The sequence below is a fragment of the Fukomys damarensis genome, unplaced genomic scaffold, assembly GCF_012274545.1.
Source record: "Fukomys damarensis isolate Sample0158 unplaced genomic scaffold, DMR_v1.0_HiC HiC_scaffold_27, whole genome shotgun sequence".
In the NCBI taxonomy this organism is placed as follows: domain Eukaryota; kingdom Metazoa; phylum Chordata; class Mammalia; order Rodentia; family Bathyergidae; genus Fukomys; species Fukomys damarensis.
The window spans coordinates 32,354,774-32,379,805 of NW_022900939.1; the positions used below are offsets into that span (position 1 = coordinate 32,354,774).

At 36.2% G+C, this 25,032-nt stretch overlaps 2 protein-coding genes across 4 annotated transcripts in view; one reads left to right on the plus strand and one right to left on the minus strand.

Moving 5' to 3' along the window:
* Ogn (osteoglycin) overlaps positions 1 to 8,714 on the plus strand; it is a 13,677-nt gene extending 4,963 nt beyond the window's left edge. Inside the window, 4 exon segments of the mRNA XM_010610576.3 lie at positions 1,639 to 1,797; positions 4,083 to 4,285; positions 7,169 to 7,264; positions 8,538 to 8,714. Coding sequence (XP_010608878.2) covers positions 1,639 to 1,797; positions 4,083 to 4,285; positions 7,169 to 7,264; positions 8,538 to 8,708 — 629 coding nt within the window. The 3' untranslated portion in view covers positions 8,709 to 8,714.
* Cenpp (centromere protein P) overlaps positions 1 to 25,032 on the minus strand; it is a 232,489-nt gene that overhangs the window by 158,344 nt on the left and 49,113 nt on the right. For all 3 annotated transcript variants that reach the window (XR_777587.2, XM_010610582.2, XM_010610581.2), the window contains exon 6: positions 17,278 to 17,374. Coding sequence is in view for 2 of the 3 variants with exons in the window: in XM_010610582.2 (XP_010608884.1) it covers positions 17,278 to 17,374 (97 nt within the window). In the remaining variant the exon portion in view is untranslated. The remainder of the gene's footprint in view (positions 1 to 17,277; positions 17,375 to 25,032) is intronic.

Below are 25,032 nucleotides of genomic sequence, written 5' to 3' on the forward strand. Positions count from 1 at the left end.
AAAAAAAAAAAAAAAAGAGGGCTGGAAGAACTAGGCAGCCTTTTGAAAAAAGATAGTTAGATCTAAACCATATACAGAAAAATAAACTACAAATGATTTAGCAACATATAATGAGTAAGATGAGATTATACTAGGAGATAGCCTGAGTATAGGGTGCCTCAAAAATCTAGAGATCTCGATAAGAAAAAAGGACAACAAATTTGACTCCATGAAAGTAAACCTTTCAATGAAATAAGTCATAATCAAAGCCAAACACAAGTGAAAACTGGGGAGAATATCTGCTACAGAAAAAGAACAAATACCTCTAATTTATAAAGAACTCTTAGAAATTGATGAAAACCACTTGAAAAATGGACAATGAAGACAATTCACAAAATTATTTTCAAATAACCCTTAATCATATAAAAAGATGTTTAATCTCACATAATCAGAGAAATATAAATGAAAAGTATATTGCTATGTTTAAGTTATCTGATTGGTAAAAATGAAAATATGACAATATACTAGCATTTCATGGACAAGGCTGTAGCATAACATAGTTCTTTTTGTTGTTTTGTTTTTTTGAGACAGGGTCTCACTGGCCTGGAACTCACTACGTAGCCCAGGCTGGTCTCGAACTCACAGTGACCCTCCTGCCTCAGCCTCGCAAGTGCTGGCATAACATATTCTTATATGCTGCTAGCAGAAAGGCAGAGTAGTACAATTTTGTTTTGTTTTGTTTGAGACAGGGTCTCACTGTATAGTTGAGACTGACCTGGAACTCACTATGTAGCCCAGGCTGGTCTTGAACTCACAGCAATCCTCCTGCCTCAGTCTCCTGAGTGCTGGGATTACAGGTGTGCGCCACCACACTTGGCAGTACATTTTTTTAACAACAATTTGGTAATATCTAATAAAATAAATTATACCTCTACTTTTTAACATAGCAATCAGCCACTAGGAAATTGCCCTGAAGATACACCTCTAAAAGAAGAAAATAAACTGCAAAATTATCAAAGCACTGTTTGCAATTGCGAAATATTGGAAATAATCTAATTGTCCAAACACTAAAGTGACTGAATAAACATGACACATACACACAAAATACAATGCAATTTTTTAAATGAATGGAAAAGTTCACTAACAATATAGACTACACTGTGAAAAAAGTACAAGAGAGTATTTATAATATGCCTTTCATGAAAGAAACAAAGAGATATATAAAAATTTACATTTACTTGCTCATTTGTGTGAAAAGAAACACAGGAATGGTAATGTGAAAACTGAAATGGGCTGGGGATGATGTGGTAGAGTGCTTGCCTACTATGTGCAAAGCTCTGGGTTTAGTCCTCATCATTGAAAAAACAAACCCTGAGACTTGTTATTTACAGGGAAAAAGTAGAGATCACAGGTAGAAAGAATGGGTAAAGGGAAAGGAGATAAAGACAAACTAGCATACTGTTACACTGCTCTTGGAATACACCTTCTTTTCTCTTCTTTTTTTCTTTTCTTTTTTTTTTTGTGGTAACAGGGATCAAACTCAGCACCTTGTGCTTGCAAGTCAGGTGGCAGAAACACTGAGCATTCATGATAGCAATGTTACCATTATAGGCCCCAAATTTGAAACCATTAAACTTTTATGATTGTTCCCCAATTCAGAAATGCCCACGTGCCTACTGTGTGTGTGTTTAAGTGGCTCTGTATACTGTGAAGAAGTTGATATTGACGCCGTACCACCCTTGCCAAAGGAATCGGCATATCTTTATGCACGATTCAACAGAATTAAAAAGCTGACTGCCAAGGACTTTGCAGACATACGTAAGTTCAAATAAGATATATATAATCACAAGTTCCTACACACTTGCAACCTAGTATACCCCTAGGGTGTCACTGTTGGAGTAATGAGGTGTCTACATACTTCACAAAAATCCACTGATTTGTGGGTAAATCCCCAGACTTTCCTTGTGAGTTTTCTTTAGTGGTGACTTTGGTATCTATGCTGATAGTCCATTTAATGTAAAGACAACTGGATCTTCTCAAGCACAGTACTTCAAGATCTACTATGCCTTTGATAGTAAGTGCACCAATATAACAGATGTGCTTCTTAAATCACACCATTTTATTTTTTACCTTCATTATAAAAGCATAGTAACTGCTTTTCTTTAACTCGTGGCTCTTAAACTGGATAAATATTAAAAATATCTGAGGAAATATTTCAAAAATACTGATACTAGACTGTATTCCCCTGGAGTTGTAATTCAGGTCTGGAGTGAGGCCTAGGGCATCATCATTGAAACCAACCAAACTCCTTGAATGATTCTAATGCAGAAATGGTGTTGAGAAAAGTGGCATTTCAACCCTTTCCTGGTCAGGAACAATCTGGTTTCCTACCAAACTTTAACCCAAGTAGGATATTACCATCAGTACAACAGTATCCCCTATTTCTGCAATACGAAGCCCCAGACCCAGATCACTAGTTTATTATAAACTTTTTAGATTCCTAGGTTATCACATATTCTGAAGAAATCACACCAGGAAAGCACACTAACCTCGCTACAACTGGATTCATAATGTCTTTAATAGCAACCAACCGTACAATTGATCCTCATTATTTGTGGAACCTATATTTTCAAACTCACCTACTTGCTAAAATGTTTGTAACCCAAAATCAATACACGCAGTACTTTGTGATCACTACCAGACACACAAAGAACGGCAAACATTTTTAGTTACTCCAAATGTGCATTTTCAGCTGAGGTTGAATAAGACAACACTCTTCTAGTTTTAGCGCTCATGCTGTAAATTAGTGCTCAGTTAAGAGTATTTAGTACCATGATTTTGGGGCTTTTTGTTCAGTGCTTTGCTGCTGAAAATAGCACTAGTGTTAACATTTTATCTAGTGTTTCTAAGTGCAGGAAAATCTGTGATGCGCCTTAAAGAGAAAATGCATGTGTTAGACAAGCTCCATTCAAGCGTAAGTCATAGAACAACATTAATGTCTCAACAATGTATGTAAACTAAGTGTTTTTTTTTTATCTTATTGAGTTTATTGGTACTTTTTAGGTATACAGCACAGTTACATTCATCATTGGGATCTTGTACCTTTACATAACAGGTCTTGGTTCTCATTTTTTTCCCTATACCTCTGCCCTCCCTTCACCCCTCCACCTTACTTACAAAGACTTTTGTTTCCTTTAAAATAAGTTGTTTTTAAACAAAAAAATAACAAAAACAAAAAATAAAACAAGGTTTGTATTCACTGGTTAATAAAAATGATCTGTTGACTAAAAAGGCTCATGGGAACCTAATGCTGCAATTTCCCTAGAAGCAATAACGGAGTGTGCACTGTAAAGTGCTGCAAAGACTTTATAGAAAATGATTACTATGAATGAGAAGCAACCATAGAACCATTCCAAATAACAGCAATACACATGTACATACATACACGAAATATTTCAATCTCTCAGGCTGTGTCACCTTCACAAATCAGGGCATGATTTTGTCTTTGCTATTGTTAAACAATAATGCACAGAGAGATTAACATGCTAGCAGAAAATATTAATTACACGATTCCATTCAATATAATATAATGCTTTCTATGATTTGTAATAAGAATTTCTTTCAAACCACCTGTGTATCCTGAGGAATTCAGAGAAGAATGGAAAAACTAGTAATGCTAAGCTACCTTCCAAACTTCAGAACTAAAACTTCAGTTAGAAAAGACATCAGTGTCAGGCACACAGACACGTTTAGTGTCCAACAAATCTACACTGATGGGCTTGGGGATGTAATGCAGTATAGAGTGTTTGCCTAGCATATGTAAGGCCCCTGTGTTCAGTCTCCAGCACCCAAACAACAAACATTGCTGAGGTGTGAACTGCAAACATTATACTAGGCACTAAAGATAAAAGATGTGTGAGTGATCTATTAAACAAATGCTTTCTGTTCAGTCTGCACAATGTGATTCTACTTTCATACTTCCTAAAAATATTATTTTTATTAGTACATGTTATTCTTTGTGCGTAGCTGGTACATGTACATGACACATCTTAATTCTTTTTACCTCCTACCTACATAATTTTTTGTGTATTACTCACCTCAAGCTAACTTAAGAAGACTTGATTTTACTGGAAATTTGATAGAAGATATAGAAGATGGTACTTTTTCAAAACTTTCTCTATTAGAAGAACTTTCACTTGCTGAAAATCAACTACTGAGACTTCCAGTTCTTCCTCCAAACCTCATTCTACTTAATGCAAAACACAACAAAATCAAGAGTAGAGGAATCAAAGCTAATACATTCAAAGTAAGTATATAATAGTATGACTGAATATAGTATGAATCAGGCATAATATGTTACAAGAAAGAGAAACTTTGGCCTCTTACTATGTTTTCATTACATTATGTTTTCTTTTGTTTTTTGAGACAGAGTCTCATTATGCTGTTCAGGTTGGCCTTCAACTCCTGAGCTTAAGTGATCCTTCTGTCTCAGTCTCCTTAGTAGCTGGGACTATGCATGTGCAACAAAGCACCTAGCTTTTATTTTTATTATATTTTAAAGCTATTTTGATGTAATAAATAAAAACCTTACTTACATAATAAATAGGCGCACTGTTAGGCTCATTCAGCCTAACTTATGACAGCATTTTACTTACAATCCATAATTTTTTTTCTTTGGTACCAGGGATGGAACTAGGGACCTTCCACTTAGGAGGCAGGTGGCGGCACCACTGAGCTAAATCCCAGGCCCTACAATCCATAATCTTCATTTTGTTTCATGAGACTGTAAGCTACTTCATTTGCTCGCCTATTTATACAGTTAATACTTAGAGCTGGTTGAACCCTCATGGCACTAACAGTCTATAAAAAATTCATACTGGGCCAGGTGTGATGGTAAACACCTATAATTTCAGCAATTGGGAGGCTGAGGCAAGAAGGATTGCTGCAAGTTAAGGACAGCTGGGTTACATAGTGAGTTTCTTTTCCCTTACAACACTGACAATTTACAAATGCCACAAAAATAAAGTTGCAAAAGTAAACACTAAATTTGACTTTTTCCCCCCAGTACTGGGAATCGAACTCAGGACCTTGTACTTGCCAGGCAGGTGCTGCACCACTGAGCTAAATCCCCGGCTGAATTTGACTTAATATGTAAAAATACTAAACTATAACATTCCATAGATAAAGACTTTCCTTTGAAGTCTATGATGGCACCTAATACAAAATTGTAGTAAGGCTTGCAAATCCTTCTTAATTTAGTAATTGAAGAAAATATTTTGTAGGAAAAGGGGAAGATGATCAACTTTGCTTTAGGTAGTAGCCAAACAAGTAATCACCTCAGCCCAGATTTTCCACAGCTCTGATATAATCAGTCCTGTTCTGGTAGATACCCTAGATAAAAGCATGGGATGATCAAGCCACTGTTAGTAACAAACACAGCCTAATTCAGACAGCGCTGTTTGTAATTACTAAAGACAGCTCCTAATAAAAAGATATAAAATTATCAAATATCACAAAGCTTACAATAATCACATAAATGTATAATCTGTTCACATTTATAAGTCTGTTAACATATTTCATTTTTTATTGAGTTTATTGGTACATCTTAGGTATACAGTACAGTTACATTTCATCATTGGGATCTTGTACCTTTACATGACAGGTCTTGGTTCTCATTTTTTCCCCTTCACCCCCTCCTCCCCTCCCCATTTACAAACACTTTATTTCCATTTTCTCATATTTTTTTCTTTAAGAAAAAAATATTTCATTTTTTAAATTAATAAAGTATCCTTTTTCAATTTTAAGGGACATTTTTAGAGTTATTTCAGAATTTCTCTGATTTTTTTTTATAAGAGACTCAGAAGTTAAGGGGCATACAGAGAACCTTTTAAGGGAAGATTCACTCTTTAAAAAAAACCAACCTTGTAATATGCAGATATGAATCAAGTATGTCAGCCTAAAGACCTATAAGGTGTGGGCTCCTCACCTTTAGCTCAGTGGTGCTGCTGCCTGCCTAGCAAGCGCAAGGTCCCAAGTTTAATCCCCAATACTGGGGGAAAAAAGTTAACTCATAAAAAGAATATTTACAGCCCAGTACTATGGCATTTGCGTATAGTCCCAGCTACTAGAGAAGCTGAGACAGGAAGATCACTCTAGGAGTTCAAGGTCAACCTTGGTAAGATACTAAGACTCTGTTTCAAACAAATAAACAAGTAATTAGTTTAAATATTTTGGATTTTAAACGTGGATTTGTGCCAAGCATCAAAATGATAAGTTTGACTGAATTTCAGTTTTGCTTACTGCCCTAGGACTGCAAAAGCCAATGGTAAAATAAAGTTACTGTAACTCATGTAAATGAGACCCACTGGGAGGATAGGAGCTTAGCAGGATGCTTAAAGAAAGGCTTAAAATAACAGCACAGAAAAGAATTAGTGAAACTAGCACCTCATTTGCATTTCAAAGTTAAGGTAAAAGTGAAATGCCAGAGCAAACTACACTCTGAAACCATGATATACACGCATATGTGATAATGAGCTATTGATCTGAAAAGTAATCCAACATAAAGCCCTTAGGGAAAAGCCATATCAAGTTAGGTGGAAACATCTTGCTAAGCACACATTTCCTAGTTAGGAGCAGTGGAGCTGAGATAGGAAGTTTCCGAGGCTCAAGAGAGGTTAGGGCACCATCAAGATTCAAAAATTAACCCCACACAGAGAGCGGCCTCATTAGCTGCTCCCAAGACCAATTCAAAGGACATCAAAGATGGCATTAAGGTTGGATATTCAGAGATGAGATGTCCAGAAATGTAGAATATGCAGCAGAGTCATCAAGGACCAAAACAGACTATTTGTGAAGCTAAAATCAGAAACCATAACAAGAAACTTCCATACTGCCGGGCGTGGTGGCGCACACCTGTAAACCCAGCACTCAGGAGGCTGAGGCAGAAGGATTGCTGTGAGTTTGAGACCGGCCTGGGCTACATAGTGAGTTCCAGGTAAGTCTCAACTACATAGTGAGACCCTGTCTCAAAAAACCAAACCAAACCAAACCAAAACAAAAAGAAACTTCCATACCAACAAATGATACTACTATGTGTTTATACTGATATCCTTTTTCATTTATATATTGCTTGAATCCTATGAAGGAATGCACAGACTTCAGTAACACACAAACCAAATTTTCTTTGCAGAAATTGAATAAGCTCTCCTTCCTTTACTTGGATCACAATGCCCTGGAATCTGTGCCTCCTAATTTACCAGAAAGTCTGCGTATAATTCATCTTCAGGTATTACAGCTCCTTCAACAATATCTGGTTTTAATTACCTAAGGATCATTATGAATTGTTAGGAAATTCACTCTTTCACATTTAAATCATGGTTAGATCATTACAGTAGTGTGACAATGCCTATCAAAAGTATTACTATCTAGCCAGGTATTGGTGGTATAATCCTCAGGAGGCTGACAGGAGGATTGCAATTTCATGTCTTAGGCAATTTAGCAAGACCTTGTCTCAAAATAAACAAACAAATATAATAGATGAAGATGTACCTCAGAGATCTTGAATTTAATCCCTAGAACTTTAAAAAAAAAATAAGAGCAGACATATGAACCCTGCTTCCGGAGCATACTAAATGAACTAGCCTCATAGGTTTAAAGTCTGCCCTTGAGCAGGATTCATCTCTAGATGTATACATGGCATCTCTTAATGAGTCTTAATACATGAACTTGAAGGGAGTAAGCACTCAGGCCTCTGATTTATGCTTTTTTCATCATATAGTGGTGAACATCTGCTTTTGGAGACTTTCTAGCTGGTTTTATAGTACAGCAAGTTAGAAATGCAAAAATGAAGGAATGAAAATAAACTAAAATTGGGCCTGAGATGTAGCTCAGTGGCACAGCATCTGCCTGGCAAGTACAAGTACAACGTCCTAAGTTCAATCCCTGGTTTAAAAAAAAAAAGAAAAGAGAAGAGAAGAGAAACTAAAATTGATCTCTTAATATCATAAGAATTTCCTCTTCTGGTGGTCTCTTCTCTTTTGTGGTGATTCATTAAACATAAGGCTTTTGTATTGAGCTACATCTCCAGCTTTTTTTTTTTTTTTTTTTTTAGGCAGGGTCTCTTGCTCAAGTTGGGCTTGAACTTGCAATCCTCCTGTCTTAGCCCCACAGAGTACCATGATTACAGGCATAAGCCACTAAGTCTGGCTTCTTCTTACTTCTTTAGAGAATATTCAAGGATATAGTATCCATTTTGAGTTGACACTCTTGGACAGAATATTTTCTTCAGGTAGTATAATCTTATTTATATTCAGAACTTCATGCTATACATGGGTATTACTCCAAATAACAGCAAGTAATCTGTTTTTCCAAAATAATACTATATACTTGAATAGAGTGATTGGATTGCACAGAGAGGCTTTAATTACTATGAGGATATACGGTGTGTTCAATTATTTTTAAAGTACTTTTTAGATAAGATATTCTGTGAAATCCCATTATATAGCATGTAATAGATTAATTTCAGACTTTTGAACAATTTTTTTCTTTTTCTTTTTCAGTTTAATAACATAACTTCAGTTACAGATGATACATTCTGCAAAGCTAATGACACCCGCTATATTCGGGACCGTATTGAAGAGATTCGTCTGGAGGGCAATCCAATTATCCTGGGAAAGCATCCAAACAGTTTCATTTGCTTAAAAAGATTACCGATAGGGTCATACTTTTAACCACTGCCAATACAGTATATAAGAAAAAGTACACATACTTATAATCTGTCTCAACAATGTGTCAAGGAACATCAGTATTCATTTAATATTATTCTTGTATCCCATTATTAAGGAATTTTGTATTTTAAGCAAAGATACATTAAAATCTTACATACAAGCAAAAACAAAGTAATGTGAAAAAGCTTAAAAAGCAATTTTTAAAAAATCCTTGTAGTTTACACTAGACTACCATTTAAAGGGCATGTCTTAGTATAAATATAACATTTGAGATGCATTATTCTCATTACTAATGAAGAAAGTGAAGTCTAAGAAATTTCAGTTGTTTGTCTTTCTGGGCCTTTACTGTATCTCAAAAGCATTTAGGGCAGGCAATCCAAAACTCTGAAGCTAAATATTTCCAGTCATCTCCCATGTTTCCTTTATGATTCATCATTAAACACTATGAAGCAAGAACTTTGCTTTTTCCTATGAAGGCAGCTATCTTACTGTATTTTCACTTAGCTTGACAAATAGGGCATAGTCTCAGACATAGAAAATACTTTTTCAAATAAAGTAGAATTTTACTCTGATAAACTGCTTATATAAAAATGTTCAATTTTCTATTTTGTGGTCACATAGTCTTTAATAAAATGATAAAATTTTCTTTAATCTAGATAATGTTCTATCATAAAACATTTTAAAAGGACAAGTAGGTCAAAACCAGTAAGCCTATAAGAAAACAACAAAAAAACCCCAACAAAACCCTAGCCTATTTCTTAGAGAACAGTAATAAGGCTCCTGCACTGTAAAGATTTCAAAATATGAAATAACTGTGAATATTTTCTTTTTATATAAAAGGAATGAGCAGCTCATCTATGAATTTGTTCAAACATAACATGAAAACAGTGTGCTCTATGGTGTTACTGCACTCTACCTTCCCGGCTATCCACGCACACATGTTCAGCCAAACAAAATGGATATTCACAGTAAAGCTCTGAGTGACATTTCTCAACACCCATGCTGTGCAGATACACTGAATGCTGAGAATCTAGTCTTCAATCTATTTCTGACAATTTATGACAACACAATGCTACCAAATTAAACTTCTTGTCCGTACCACACTAACGTATCTTAAGTCTACACATTGCTTTGGAGCTAAACTCAAAATTATCAGCTTTAGAAACATGATCATGACACGTGGATATCAAAGTACTAATGTCATTTCCATTATAAATTATACATGGAAATCAAGTTGGTCTCTATTATATACTAATCTCAGAATCCCTCTTCAATCCTACTTTTAAGCATTTCCTTGTTTTTTTTTGCCTTAGCTAAAATGGATCCACCAGGGCTGGGGATTTAGCTTAGTGGTTCCACTGCCTGCCTTGCAAGCACAAGGACCAGAGTTTGATCCCAGGTACCAAAAAAGGGGGGTGGGCAGAGATTTAGCTCTGTGGGTCTGTTGCCTGCCTCACAAGCGCAAGGTCTTGAGTTCGATTCCCAGGACCCCCGCACCCTGCAAAAAAGCTGCCAAGTGAACAGAACCACAATTCCCACAAATACATGTCCAAAAAAAAATGGACCCCCTATTTTTCAAGGTGACCCCAAGTTGAAACTTTTCCATTTAAGCATCTGTGACCTCTTCAGGCTATAATTATGATTCTAATATTGCTTATTAACTTGCTCATTTATTTTGGTAACTAATGATCATAACTATTATGCTGCTTCATATTTTGTGTGCATGTCTCATTTCTTTGTGACTAAAAGCAGAGAGCACTGAACACAGCCTTGTCTTTATACTTTTACAATGCCTAGCATAACAGTGAGCACACCTGAATTAAATACACGATAAATATTGTGAAATCTATCCAAACAGAAGGGTTCTGTTTTATTTGGAAAAAAACAATCTTTAAACTATCATAAGCTTGAGTAAACCAATGGAAATAAATTAACTTTATCTGAAAATATATCCCTGATGGAGGACTCCACATTAAGGGTGACACTACAGAATGTGGTTAGATATACCTGTTAAGTTTCTAGTTTCCAGAAAAAAAAAAAAAAAAAGGAATTCCTACATTCTTTTGATAATAACTTACTGAGAAGAGCAACATAACTCTCAAATTAAAAAAAAAAAGACACAAATATAGGTAGCATACATCTTAATCTACATACTCTTAAACTGGGAATAAAATAAGCAATACAAATTATACCACCCAGATCCAGAAGGTAACAGAAAAATTAATGAAAAAAAGTAAAAATAGACTTCCTTATAGAATATAGATGTTTTATTCTTGACAATAATTAAAGAAGTACAGGCTTAAAATTAAAAGTGATTTATTCCTTACAAACATTGTTGAGAGAAACTGAAGGCACATATAAATGGAGAAATAGCCTGTCTTCATGGATTGCAAAATTTACTAATGAGATGACAAACCAATCTCCATATTCACTCCAATCGCTACGAAGGTCCCAAAGATGTTTTTTGCAGAAATAGAAAAGTCCACATGGAGTCTCAAGTGACCCCAAATAAATGGAAAAAAAATCTTGAAGAACAGAGAGAAGACTCAAATTCCAATTTGAAAACTTACTACAAAGTTACAGTAATCAAAACAATGTGATACTGCCATAAATGCAGATACAATCAGTGGAACAGACTAGAGAAACTAGAAATAAATCCTTGAGGTACTATATGGTCAAATGTTTTCAACACAAGTACAGAGAGCATGTAATGGGGAAAGGATGGTCTCATCAACAAATAATGCTGGAGGGCCAGGGATTTAGCTCAGTGGCACTGTACCTTCCTTGAAGCATTAAGGTCCTGGATTTGATCCTCTAGTATCAAAAAATACATACATACATACACACACACACATATACATACATACATATTGGAAACATAGGATATACATGCACAAAAGAACGGTGTCTTAGTTGCCTTTCTCACTGCTGAGATAGCATACTCGACACTCAAAGTTGAAGAAGAAAAGGCTTATTTTAGTTCACAGTTTGCAGAGTTTCAGTCCATAATCAGCTGGCTCCAAGGCAGGGTGGCATGGCAGAGGGTCATTGCAGAGCAGAAGACAAGCAGCAGCAATAAGAAGCAACAAGTGACAAGTAACAAGCAACAGTGACCTTCTTTCTATTCCTGTATCTTATCCAGCCAACCCACCCTTAGGGTGGGACATCCTTGATCCTGCCAAGAACTAGCCCAAACAAATCAGTGGATTAATTAGTAGTGACACACCCTTGATCCCAGCATCACATATTCCAGATCTAGACTCCTCCCATCTATGACTGCATGAGGCTTTGAGGGGGACATCTAGAGACAAACCATAACAAATGGTGTTGCAGCTTTAGTCTACACACCATACAAAAATTAATTAAAAATGGGACATATCTTGGCAAGATGCATTAGTGCATGCCTGTAATCCTATTACTCTGGGAGGTAGAAGGATTACAAGTTCAAACTGAGCATGGGCAATTTACTGAGACCCTATCTCAAAATAAAAAAGGAGTAGGGATATAACTCAGTGCCAAGGACTTGGATTTAATCCCCAGTACCACAAAACAACAAAAACAATAAAAACCTGGCCTTAAGCACCAAACTACAAATTCTTAGCAGAGAAAATTCTTTTTGAGAATGAATTTGGTAATAATTTCTTGAATCAGACACCAAAAACACAGACAAAAACAAATAGAGGAACAGAATTTTATCAAAATGTTGTGTATTAAAAGATATTATCAAGAGAATGAAATAACTCCAGAGAAAGTATGTGCAGATCATGTATTTGAAAAGGAGTTAATATCAACAGTATATAAGGAGATCTTACAATTCACAAAGCAACCCACTGAAACATGGTCATAAGACCCTCACAAACATTTACCACAGAGATGCTAGTGGCCAATAAGCACACAGAAAGATGCTCAGCACTGCTAGTCAGTCTACCAGACAAATGCAAACCAGAACCCAGTGAAGTATCACTTTCTACTTTCAGGATTAATTTTTACAAAACAACAACAAAATATGTGTTGGAGAGGTTAAGGAGAAACTGGATCTCTTGTGCTTTATTGGTAGAAAAGTAAAATGGTGTAGCTGCTGTGAAAAACAATGTATGATTCTTCTAAAAATTAAACTTAGAATTACCCCTTGTTCCAACAAACCAACTTCCCAGCATATACTTAAAAGAGTAAAAGCAAGGACATGAAGCAATATTGGTAAGCAGTGTTATTCACACAGTGAAAAGGCAGTGGGCGGTGTCAATTAGTAGATGAATGGATAATCAAAACATGGTACAAGTATTATTTAGCCTTGAAAGGAAATTTGACACATGCTACAACATGGATAAACCTTGAAGATACTATCCTCAAAGAAATAATCCAGAAAAGAAGGACATTCCACCTACATTGAAGCAGGACTTAAAGAAAAACAAGGGCAATTCCTTCCCCACCTCAGGTCACCCCCACCCCCCAGCTGTAACGGCTTGTTCTGCTACAGTTGAGGTAAACAAGATTCTTGCTAACAGAGTCCAGTGAAGACATGACTTCTCAGGAATCTGCCTCTTTCCCTGGTACTAATAGGGCAGACGGTTACATTTCTGTCAATGAAGTCTTTGCAACCTTTAAGGAACTGTAAGTCCTCAAAATATACAGTTAAGATTGGCAAATATGTCCTGTAAACAAAGCTCACAAGATTCACAGGGAACAAAGTTGTCATTGTGTGAGATGTGACTAACTTGCTTTTTGTTTGCTTCTGTAACCTTGCTAGCCCACTTCCTCGGTTTCACATCACTAGAAAGACCACACCCCTTTTGATCAAATGTATAAAACCTGGAACTTCTCTTTGTTCAACATTCTTCCTTTGGACAGGAGTCCATTGAGCCAGTGTACACTTTAAATCAGAGATAAATCCTCCTAAATCCCATTGGTCTCTCCTGTCTCTTGGAATTCTGCAACAATAGGAGGTACCTTGAATAGTCAAATTCATAGAAGCAGAACATCAAGTAGTGTTTACCGGGGACTGGGGAAAGGAGAAAATGGGATACAGAGTTTGATTTGGGATGATGAAAAAGATACAGAAAATGGTTTCAGTAAAATGTGACTATTTTTCTATCCTAGAAATGTTATTACCCTCAAAGAGCAGTTCATAGAATCTATATTCTCTGAAAAAGAATATACCAATTATACTTCTCCACCTGCATGGAGAGCATCTACAGCAGTGATAGTGAATGTTTTACAGCTTTCAATGATAAATGCCCCACTATGGCATGCAAATCATAACGACTGATTTAGAGTCAAACCAGCAAATGGGGACCTGTATTAGTTACTTTTCCCTCATTGCTGAGACAAAATACTCAACACCGAAGTTAAAGGGGAAAGGGTTTATTTAGCTCACAATTTGTAGAAGGCTCTTCAGTCCATAACTGGCTGGCTCTAAGGCAGAGTGGCACATGGCAGAGGGGTGTCACAGAAGAGAAACAGTTCATGGTGCTCACACAGTAGCAAAAGCAACAAGGGAACCTTAACAGCATCTTCCTGCCCCTTTTATTCAGATTACCAGGATTAGAGTGGTGGCAAACCAATCAGTATACAGGTTTAGTAATCACATGCCATTAAACCCAGCATCACACACCCTAGATTCAGTCACCACTGAAAAAGCCACCTATGACTGTGTGAGGCTTTAGGGGACATCCAGACTCTAACTATATCAGGATCAGAGGTCACAAAAACCACTACATACTCAAATGCATAATGAAACATTCTCCTGAGTAAAATGTCAAGTAATAGGTGATTCATTCATTACCATAACTGCCAGCACATTCACCAATCATTGTATTGTATCAATTGTGAAGCAAAGATAATTTAATTGTCCTAACATAAGACCACATGCAAGAAATATAGCAAAATGAGAGCTCTTCAAGGGACTGAAGTATAGGAACTGCCCATGTTTCATTCTGGAGAAAATCTCATGCTTCACATATTTTATTAGCTCAGTCCAGTAGGATGAATGTAATGATAAAAAAGAATACAGTCCCTCTTAATGCCTTTGCTGTCTTGCACTCGCTGTGTTGTTGCTCCTCTGTAATGCTTGTTTGCCATCCCTGACTCAGAGCCAGCTGACTATGGACTGAAACCTCTAGGAAATGACACCAAACTGGTTATCAGCACTCTTTGTACCAGCTTTCCCACCTTTCAGTTTCTTTTCCACTTTGTAAGTTACTGGTTTTCTGCAAAAGTTTCTTCAGGTTTTAAGAGTCTCAGCTTGGAAGAGAAGATTGACTGGAACTCAAGGGTAGTATCTACATGCCATTGTTTGGTGGTTAGGATTTGGGGCCTATATATTTTCTTCTTTGGTGCACTTGGTGTGCTACGACTTTTGCTGAAAAGATGAGAACACTTTTAAATCTGTAAATAACTCTCAACATTTTTTTGTGTTGTACTTTTTCTTATAGGTCAACACCTATGTAGGTTCTTATTTCCAAATTGTTGACATGATCTTTTCTCCAGGCTATTAAAAGTGACATTTTCTATTTCAGATATGTAATCAATCACCTATTAGCAAAGAAGTATTTTACTTATTGTGAGGATTTTTCATTAGTTTCACCATGGAATATACTTCCTGGATTTTAAGATTTTTTTTTTTTTAAGATATCACTTATTTCTATTTTAGCATTTTATCAACTTTATTTTGTAGTAAGACTTAAGGCAGGTATTGTGGACCTCCTTTAAGGATGAGATTCTTCTAAGAATTCACAATGATAAATGACTAGGCTAGCGATGGTGAGCCTTTTAGAGGTTTCAGTGACACAGCTACGGCAGCACGTGTGCCATGGGTTCGCTACCACGGGACTAGGCTAATACTGTAGAAGAGATCTACAAGAAAAAACACTTTCAATGACTGGCTGCTTCCCTTTCATTTCTTCTAAGAAAAATATACTACTTCTATATATAAAATCACCTGAGTTCAGAACCTGACTACTCTTCTTATGCAGTATGTTTTGTCATGCTCCTAAAATAGGCCTCTTCTGGACCAGACCAAAATGACAAAATGATCAGTATTAATGTTTTACTCAGTTTACATGCACTTTGCTTACTCAGCCCTTTGAGTGCTTTGAACTTCTTTCTTAAAAAGCAGGAAGGAATAAGATAAATATTAATCCAAGCATTCTGGTTATCAAAATTACTGTCTTAACATAAAAATAAATAACCATGTATGTGTGTGTTTATGTTCATTTGGTTTTTGCAGTGCTAATACAGATTTAACTCTTGTAGCTTTTATTTATTTTTCTCAAATACTTAACTTTAATGATTGTTCTTAACATAAGGGGGGGGATAATTCAACTGGTGGTAAATACTGAACTTAACTGAATCCAAGCCAAATGATTTAATCCGTTCAGTTTCCCAGTTTGAAGGAAAATGTTTGATTCACTTTCATTGTTTGTGCTATGATGATGAAAGGAGGCTAGTTGAATGCAATTAAGACTTTTAATTTAATTTGATTTTCCAGTGTGGCTAGAGCCAGATAAGTTCTAGAACACTTAAAAATGGGAACTGAAAATCAGTCAATAACTAAATGATGAAATGAGGTTGATTGGCTTATAAAAGATTGGCTTATTTTTGACAAAGTAATGTAAAATATAGGTATTTTAAAAACAGCTAATATTGATAATTAATCATTAAATTTATTGAGGACCACAGCATAGTCACTTAGTATTGTTTATGTAGAGGGTGAAGGTGTAGGAAAGAAAGTGATTTTAACTTTTTCATGCTCTTTCGCAAGCAAAGCGGCTTTCTAAAAAAGGAAGACATTTATATTATGAAACTATTTTGGAATTCATTCCTTTACAAAAATAAACATGGAAACAAACAAACAAACAAACCAAAGAATACAACCCGAAATAAAGAAAAGTTACAAACCAGCCCTAAAAGCAACAGTCATGAACAGGGTCGGCTTTTGAGGGAATCTGAAACTTGAAATATTATTTGTTAATTCTTTCAGAACTGTTTTTTGTGTGCTCACAACTGTCAATAATTTAATGTTATCCCACTGTGTAGGCCTGGAGGGATTATAGCGCAATCAAACATAATTCTGGTTATGCTCCCAAAACAAGTAAAAAGAAGTGCTTTGAAGTATCTCTATCAGACTTACGAAACATTACTTCACAAGAATCAGGCTTCAGCATTTAAACTCAAAATATACAAAACCAAAATACATACCTTGCCTCAGAAAGTTAAATATACTGCTTCATAACAAGCTTGTTTTTAAAATTTTTTATAACAACATAAGAAGCTTATGATTATAGTTTATTAGCATTTATTGTTTTATGTCAAGCATCCTTAAAAGGCTTACTTTTTAAAATGTAGATTGAAAATAAATTAGAACATAACTACATTTCATTCAAAATATCATGTAATATAAAATACTGATTATATAGAAGCTTCTTCTCCATTTATTACAAATAATTTCCTGAAGCCAATGAAAATATTTTCTATTCTCTGAAAACTTTAAGGAAAGTCCACTAGGGCTGAATCACCAAATAATTCCAGCTTCATATTCTACATATGTTTAAATTATAAAGATTTCAGACTTTACCTTGAAATGTTTAAATGTACGCTTACGATATTCATACCATTCCACAAAAAAATGTAGGCCTCGGAAAAACATGAATAAATCTCTTCTTTCTTCTGCTCTGTAGGAACAAGATTCTATGATTAATACATATCATTAAATACAAAACAAATCTGACTTTTTAAAATTTATTCTTCTCATATTGATAGAGAAAACTTTTGTGAATAGCCAAGACCTACAAAATGTTAGGAAATTGTAAGGTGACTTCTGCTTTTCTAGCTCCAATCTGCTTTGTTCAGTTCAAAATTAACAGACACCAGAGGCATTTACTATAGAATGGGACACCTGGCCTCATCCTGAGATAACAGGACACACCAAGACCCCAAGCTCCAAAGTTTCATAACCACATGATTGTAAAGGTCAAGATGTAAAGAACCATTATTAACTTTGCTTCACTGATTGGGAGCACCCCCTTCCCCTGGGCTAGAATAGGCAGCTAGATCAATCTTAAAGGTAAACTCCCTAACTACAAAGAATTGCTAATCTGAGTTGAAATTTAACTGTCTTGTGACCATAATTTGAATATCAGCAATGTGAACTGAGAATGAAATGTAACCATCTGAATGAGATCATGGCTGTAGAACCCTATAAAAGGGGACACTATAGCCCAGTATATCTCTGGCACCATTTTTAGGTGTGATCAACCTTTTGTTGACAATAAACTTTTTGTTATTTTACTTCCATTCTGCCCCTCTCTGGTGCATGTCACTTACCAATTCCTTCTGTAACAATATGTCCTACACTAACATTTAGAAAGTACTTAATATACTGAATCTAACATTTCTGTATATGTTCCTCCTGTGTAAGAGCTAATACTCATTCCTAATTCTACTGTGTTAGCAAGAAATGCCCTTTCCAAATGTTTAAACCTGTCTACAACTTTCATGTCACTCCAGCGCCACATTCTCGATAAAAATCTTATTTAATGAGTACAGTTTAACATGAATGTATATGTGCCACTTCCTGGCACAGAACTTTAATCCTGTGGAAGTTCTCCAGTGATACAATAATCTCTGTTATACTAATAAAGTGACTCAAGTAGATCTTAGATAGCAGCAGGCTGGGGGCTGCTTACTAGAAAAGCCAATCACATCAGTAGGTGGCTGAAACTGGGCTAATAGATGTGGAGATGGAGAGGATGCTGGAGACTGAGCTCAGATATACAGCCAGTAATTTAATCAACCATGCCCATGGTCACTGCTCAGTGGAGTTTCCTGGTTGGTGAACATGTTGATTTGTTTCATGTGTTAGAGTTCACAAAAAAGCCGTGTATCCCCCCTGCGAAAGCCTGTAGACCTTAATCTATATGTTGCTTCCATTTGACTGTTTCTATGCTTTATCCTTTACAATGAAATGGCAATTGTTATGTATAGTGCCTTGAGCAAGTTCTCTGCGTGGTTCCAGCACTTAATGAACTCAAAAGGCTTACAGCAACTCTTTATAGCTTATAGGTTTTAGGTGCAGTGAAGGGAGGCAGGGTGGTATCTATAACCTACGGGTTTTATTAAGAGTCGAGAGGACTCTGAAGGACACCTGATTAGTGTCGGAGAAGTGACCTTACCACCCCACCACATATCCTGTCCCCAGTAGCTATAAGTAATTTCATTCCCTTGCCTGAGTTCTCATAGGTCTATTTATCTTAATTCTCTTAATATTATACTTATCATAATACTGTTAACCACATAAGCTGCAAGCAACTTGAGGTCAAGTTCCATGAACTCACCTAATCATTCACTCATGGTTGTATTTCAGTCCCTGTTCTAGCCACTACGGAGCAAATACATTCAACCCAAGTGCCCCCATCAATTACAATTTAAAGCAGTGGAATAGCACACAAAGCAAAATGCACAAAAATCTGAAAATCTGAAATGCTAAGAGAAGAAAGCAGAAGAAATAGTCTATAGGAAGCAAGGGAAGACTTGGCAATGAATTCCTTGGAGTTTATTGTTGTCTCAAGTGTATCACAGTCAGGACATCAAAACAATCAACAAGCCACAATTAACACAATATGTAGACCAAATCAAACAAACAAAAAAGGCCAGGGATGACTGCTCCCTTTAGCCATCAGAGGTCAAGCAAGATGAGAAATGGAGTTGCTGTAGAATAGAACCCTGTTGTTAGGACAAAGTATCAGTGAACACAAACAAACACACTGAAAGCCAAGGGACAAAAGGGTGGAATGTGAGCATCTTTGAGGAAAGAGGACTTTCTCTAGGGGAGAATGCATGATCAGAACAGACCATAGCTTTTACTTCTGGTACATCTTTAGGTGAGGAGAGGCTAAGGCAGATCTGTGAGAGATAGAGCTAAACAAAAAAGCAGTATTCCAGTGCAGGGCCAAATGCACAGACATAGAGATTATACATACCATACGTGTGTGCATGTGCGCGTGTGTGTGTGTTTTGTGTACCACACAGTGGTACGTTGGTTCACGAACGCTTTTGTTTGCAAATTCTGCATTGGGTGACAAACACAACTGTGGCCATCTTTCCCACTGAAACAAACATGGCCATCTTTTTATAGAACAAATTAAGTTCATGACCCAAGGTGCCACTATATTGCATATATTTCTAGCACATATATTTTCTTTTTACATATCATAATATTCAAAATGCCCAGTACTCAACAAGAAAAAATTAAATATATAAAGAATCAAGAAAGTACAAACCATTCAAAGGAAAACAGAAATTTACAGAAACTTTTATTGAATAAACACAAAGTAGATTACAAGGCATAGATGTTACTTTCAACCGAAAGTCATAGAAACAAGAGAATATGTGTTCAATAAACAAGGAATAACAATACATAAATACTAAAACATAGAAATTTTAGACCTGAAACGTACAAAAGCAAAAATGAAAAATTCACTAACGGCTTCAATAGCAGATTAGCACAGGCATAAGATTCAGCACAATGAATACAAATCAAGTGAAATAGGCTAAATTTATTACAGGGCAAGTAAATTATTGAGTTTAAGAGAAAAAAGAATGAAAATTAAACAGAGTATAAGATCTTGGAACATCAAAGGAGTATAAACATAAGTGCAATGGAATTCACGTAGGTGAGTTGAAAATGAAAGGGGCTGAGAGCAATCTCAAGAAACAGTAGTCAAATGCTTCCAAATTGAAAAAGTTAATATACACATCCAGGAAACTTATACACTGCAAGGAAGAAAAACTTGAGATACACAAAATGATGCCCAACCTGTTAAATGTCAAAGAAAAAGCACAGAGAGAAGTGAACTGTCCCACAAGGAATTATCAGTAAGATTAACTGCTGGGACAAATGCAGTAACAATCAAAGAGGTGGAAGAAAAAGGCCTTCAATCAAGAATTCTATACCCAACAAATCTATCAAGAGTGAAGGCCAGAGATTTAGCTCAGTGGTTCCACCACCTGCCTTGCAAACACAAGGCAAGTTTGATGCCCGGTACCAAAAAAGAAAAGTTTCTGAAGAATGAAGGGGAGTGCCAAGGATTTAGCTTAGTGCTGCCACCATCTGCCTCAAAAGCACAAGGTCCCAGTTTAATACCCAGTACCAAAAAACAAAACAAACAAAACAAAAAACCCACAATAACTTTGGGCTGGGGATTTAACTGAGTGGTTCCATCACCTGCCTCACAAGTGCAAGGTCCTGAGTTCAATTCCCAGTACCAAAAAAAAAAAAAACGAAGGAGAATTTTAAATATTCCATGATCAAAGAAAAATGTCTCTTACTTTTAGAAAAAAATGCTAAAGGAAAATTCTTCACACAGAAAATAAAGAACATTGGGCAGTAACTCAAAGCCACACAAAAATAATAATCCTGGTAACACAGGTAAATAAGAAAAACAGTATCTTTGTATTTAGACTTATATACCTTTTTCTTGTATAATTTAAAGGATAAATGCATAAAACAATAGTTATAACTATGTTAAGAGGTGTATATACCTGTGGAAAGGCATAATCTCAACATTAAGAAGCAGAGCATTGCATACTAATGAAGATAAGTTGGTACTAATTCAACCTAAGTTATTATATTTTCAGGATGTTATTTTTAAACCACTAAGAAAATAACTTTAGAAAATCAGATAAGGAATGACTAAAGAAGCAAAATGGTATACTAAAAAAATCAATTAGACACAAAACATAATATGCAGGAATAAAAACAACACACACAGAAATCAAACAGTAAAATGTCAGAAGTAAATACTTCCTTATAGGTAATTACCTTAAATGTAAATGAATTAAGCTCACCAAATGGCAAGAGATCGGTAAAATAATTTTTTCTTAAAAATTATATGCTGGTCATCACGAGAAGTTGATCCAACAACTCCTAGATGATGCAAAGAAGAGAACTAACAGGAATCCTGAAGTGGAAAGTACAAATGACATAAAAAACAAAAAAACAACTCTTCACAGAATTGACAGAAAACTTCCCAAACACAGCAAAAGAATTTGACTACAGATAAGTGAGGCATGTAGGTCTACAACTACCCATAATAAAAAAAAAAGTCTATACCTACACATATAATAGTCAAGATCCTGAAACCCAACAGAAGAACAAAATACTGCAAGTAGTTAGAGAAAAGAAAGAAATCACAAGCAAAGTAAAGCCCATCAGAATCATAGCAGACTTTTCAACACAATCCTCAGGCTGGAAGTGGTGGCGCACACCTGTAATCCCAGCACTCGGGAGGCTGAGGCAGAGGTATCACTGTGAGTTCAAGACCAGCCTGGACTACACAGTAAGTTCCAGGTCAGTCTCAACTATTTAGGGAGACCCTGTCTCAAAAACAAAACAAAACAAGACAAAAAAACTCAAGTCAAGGAGAGCCTGGAGTGAGGTATTTCAAGGCCTAAAAGAAAACAACCTCCAACCTAGACTGACTTATCCTGCAAAACTGTCTTTTAAAATGGATGGGGAGGGCTGGGGATTTAGCTCAGTGGTTCTGCTGCCTGCCTTGCAAGTGCAAGGAACTGAATTTAATCCCCAGTACCAAAATAAATAAATAAATAAATAAATAAAATAGATGGGTAAATAGAACACCTAAGAAACTTCATGAATCCCAAACCAGCACTCCAAACAATTCTAAACAATATCCTAGAAAAAGACAATGAAGATCACAGCACCATAAAGCCCAATAGAGCAAATCAATTAGGAAAGGCAAGAAACTAAAGGGAGAAGGGGAAAAATTTTTAAAAGTCCAGAACAGTAACATGACAATGCTATGTCAATACATATAAGTTTTAACCATCAATGTTAATGGCCTCAATTCACCAATCAAAAGAAACAGACTGTCAGAATGGATTAAGAAGCAAAATCCAACAATATATTGTATACAAGAAACACACCTAGTTCAAAAAGAAACTCACAGACTGAAACTGAAAGGATGGAAAACATGCAACAAGAGCCCAGAAAAAAGCAGAGGGAGCCATCTTACTCGCAAAGTAAATTTCAAAACAAAATTGATTAAGGGACAAAGAAAGTCACTACATCCTCATAAAGGGAACAATCCAAGAGGGAGAGATGACAATCATAAATATATATACATCAAATATTAATGCACCCATGTATACAAAACAAATATTAAAGGACATGAAAAGCCAAATAAACACTAATACAATTGTAGTGGGGGATCTAAACATCCCACTGTTACAAATAGACAGATCATCTAGACAAAAAATTAACAACGAAATACTAGAACTGAACCAAGCTTTCAAACAAAAGGACTTAATCGATGTCTATAGAGTGTTCCACCCCACAAAATCAGAACATACATTCTTTTTGATTGCACATGGGTCATTCTCCAAAACAGACTACATACTAGCTCATAGAACATGTTTAAATAAATGCAAAGGAACTGAAGTTATCCCATGTATATTATCAGACCATAGTTCAATTAAGCTGGAGGTCAGTTGCATAAGAAACTGCAGTAACTTCACAAACACATGCAAATTGAACAACACTCTCCTGAACAATCAATGGGTCTCAGAAGAAATTAAAAAAGAAATCAGTCAGTTTTTACAAATAAATGATACTGCCAATACAACATACAGAAATCTATGGGACACAATGAAAGCAGTTCTAAGTGGAAAATTCATAGCAGTGAATGCCCACACTAGGAAAACAGCATAAGCTCAAATAAACAACCTAATAATGAATCTTAAGCTCCTAGAAAAAGAAGAGCAAGAAAAACCCAAAGCCCCTACAAGGGAGGAAATTATAAAGATCAGAGTAGAAATCAATGCAATGGAGACTACAAGAATGATACAAAAAAAAAAAAATCAACAAATCAAAGAGTTGTTTTTCTAAAGAATAAATAAAATCGATAAACCCTTAGTGAGTCTTGTCAAAAAAGGAAAGAAAAGGCTCAGATCCATGCAATTAGGAATGAAAAAGGTGAAGTCACAACAGACCCAGCAGAAATCACAGGATCAATACCTACTTCAAGAACCTGTACTCTAATAAAATGGAAAACACAGAAGAAATGGACAGATTTCCAGATACTTATGAATTACCCAAGTTTAACAAAGATAAAAAAATTCTAAACACCCCAATTACAATCAGTGAAATTGAGAGCCGCCATCACTCAAGCACCGGGAGGTAGGGCCGGCCCCAAACCACTGTGGGAAGGAGAACCACGCCTGCTCCCCACCCAGATGCCATCGCTCAAGTGCTTGAGCTCTGGGAAGGTAGCCGCGCGGGCACCCCTGAACCCCCATAAGCCCCCCCTCGCACTCTCTGACCTCCTGACTGTGTAAGTCTTTGGACCCACTCTGCAAAGACAGAGGTGGTCATCAGGGTAATTTTCTGAGTTCCCAACTTTGAACATCTTTAAAGAAAGGGCGTGGGAAACCTGTGATAGAACATTGCAGAGTTCAACCATTCAGAAGGATGGGGAACTCAATCTGGGCCTTGCAGCCCAAGGTCAGTCAGCGTCATGGGGTTCAGCAATCAGCTAACTGAGATCAGGGGTCTTGTATCCTCGCTCTGTCTGAGCCATTAAATGGTAAAAATACCATATTGAAGAGTTTATTCACTGCAGACATGATCTGGATTGCTTCTTGATTTCAATTTCATTCAAATGATTTAAGGGAGATAGACTAGTGACTACTACAGGTGGTCAGTGTCCAAGTTGTGCTTGATCTTAATGTGTTGCTGATTGTATCAGTTGGGGTAACAGTTGGGGTAAAGCATTGCCGTTGATTTGATGAGCTGTTTTCTCTGATGTTATGAAGATGAGAATGTCTGCGGGTCGTTAGAGACACAGAAGCTAGGGTGCAACTATATCAGGAAGATTTGGGTGATAATCCAGAGATTAAACCAAGGACAGTCCGACAACAAAAATTAAAATGAGAAAACACTTAAGCAAGACACAAGGACAGACTTCCAGTTCACCAATGGCAAACAGTAGGGCAAATGAGGATGAAAAGGCCAATAGTGAACCACCAGGACACCCTGAACTCAAAAGCACAGGAAGTAACAAAACAGATCAATCAGGCTCTAGAAAAATTCAAAACAGAAATAATTTCCCAGATAACCATAGAGATAATGAGCAAAATGGAAGTTGTGATTCGAGACTCTAGAGCATAAACTGACAAAAAAATAGATGATCTCAGGACCATGATAGAAGCCATGAAGGCCCAGCATAAGAAAGAAATGGAAAAAATAAACGCCCAACATAGGAAAGAAATGGAATCCATAAAACAGATTCAAACAGATATCCAGGAGATTAAA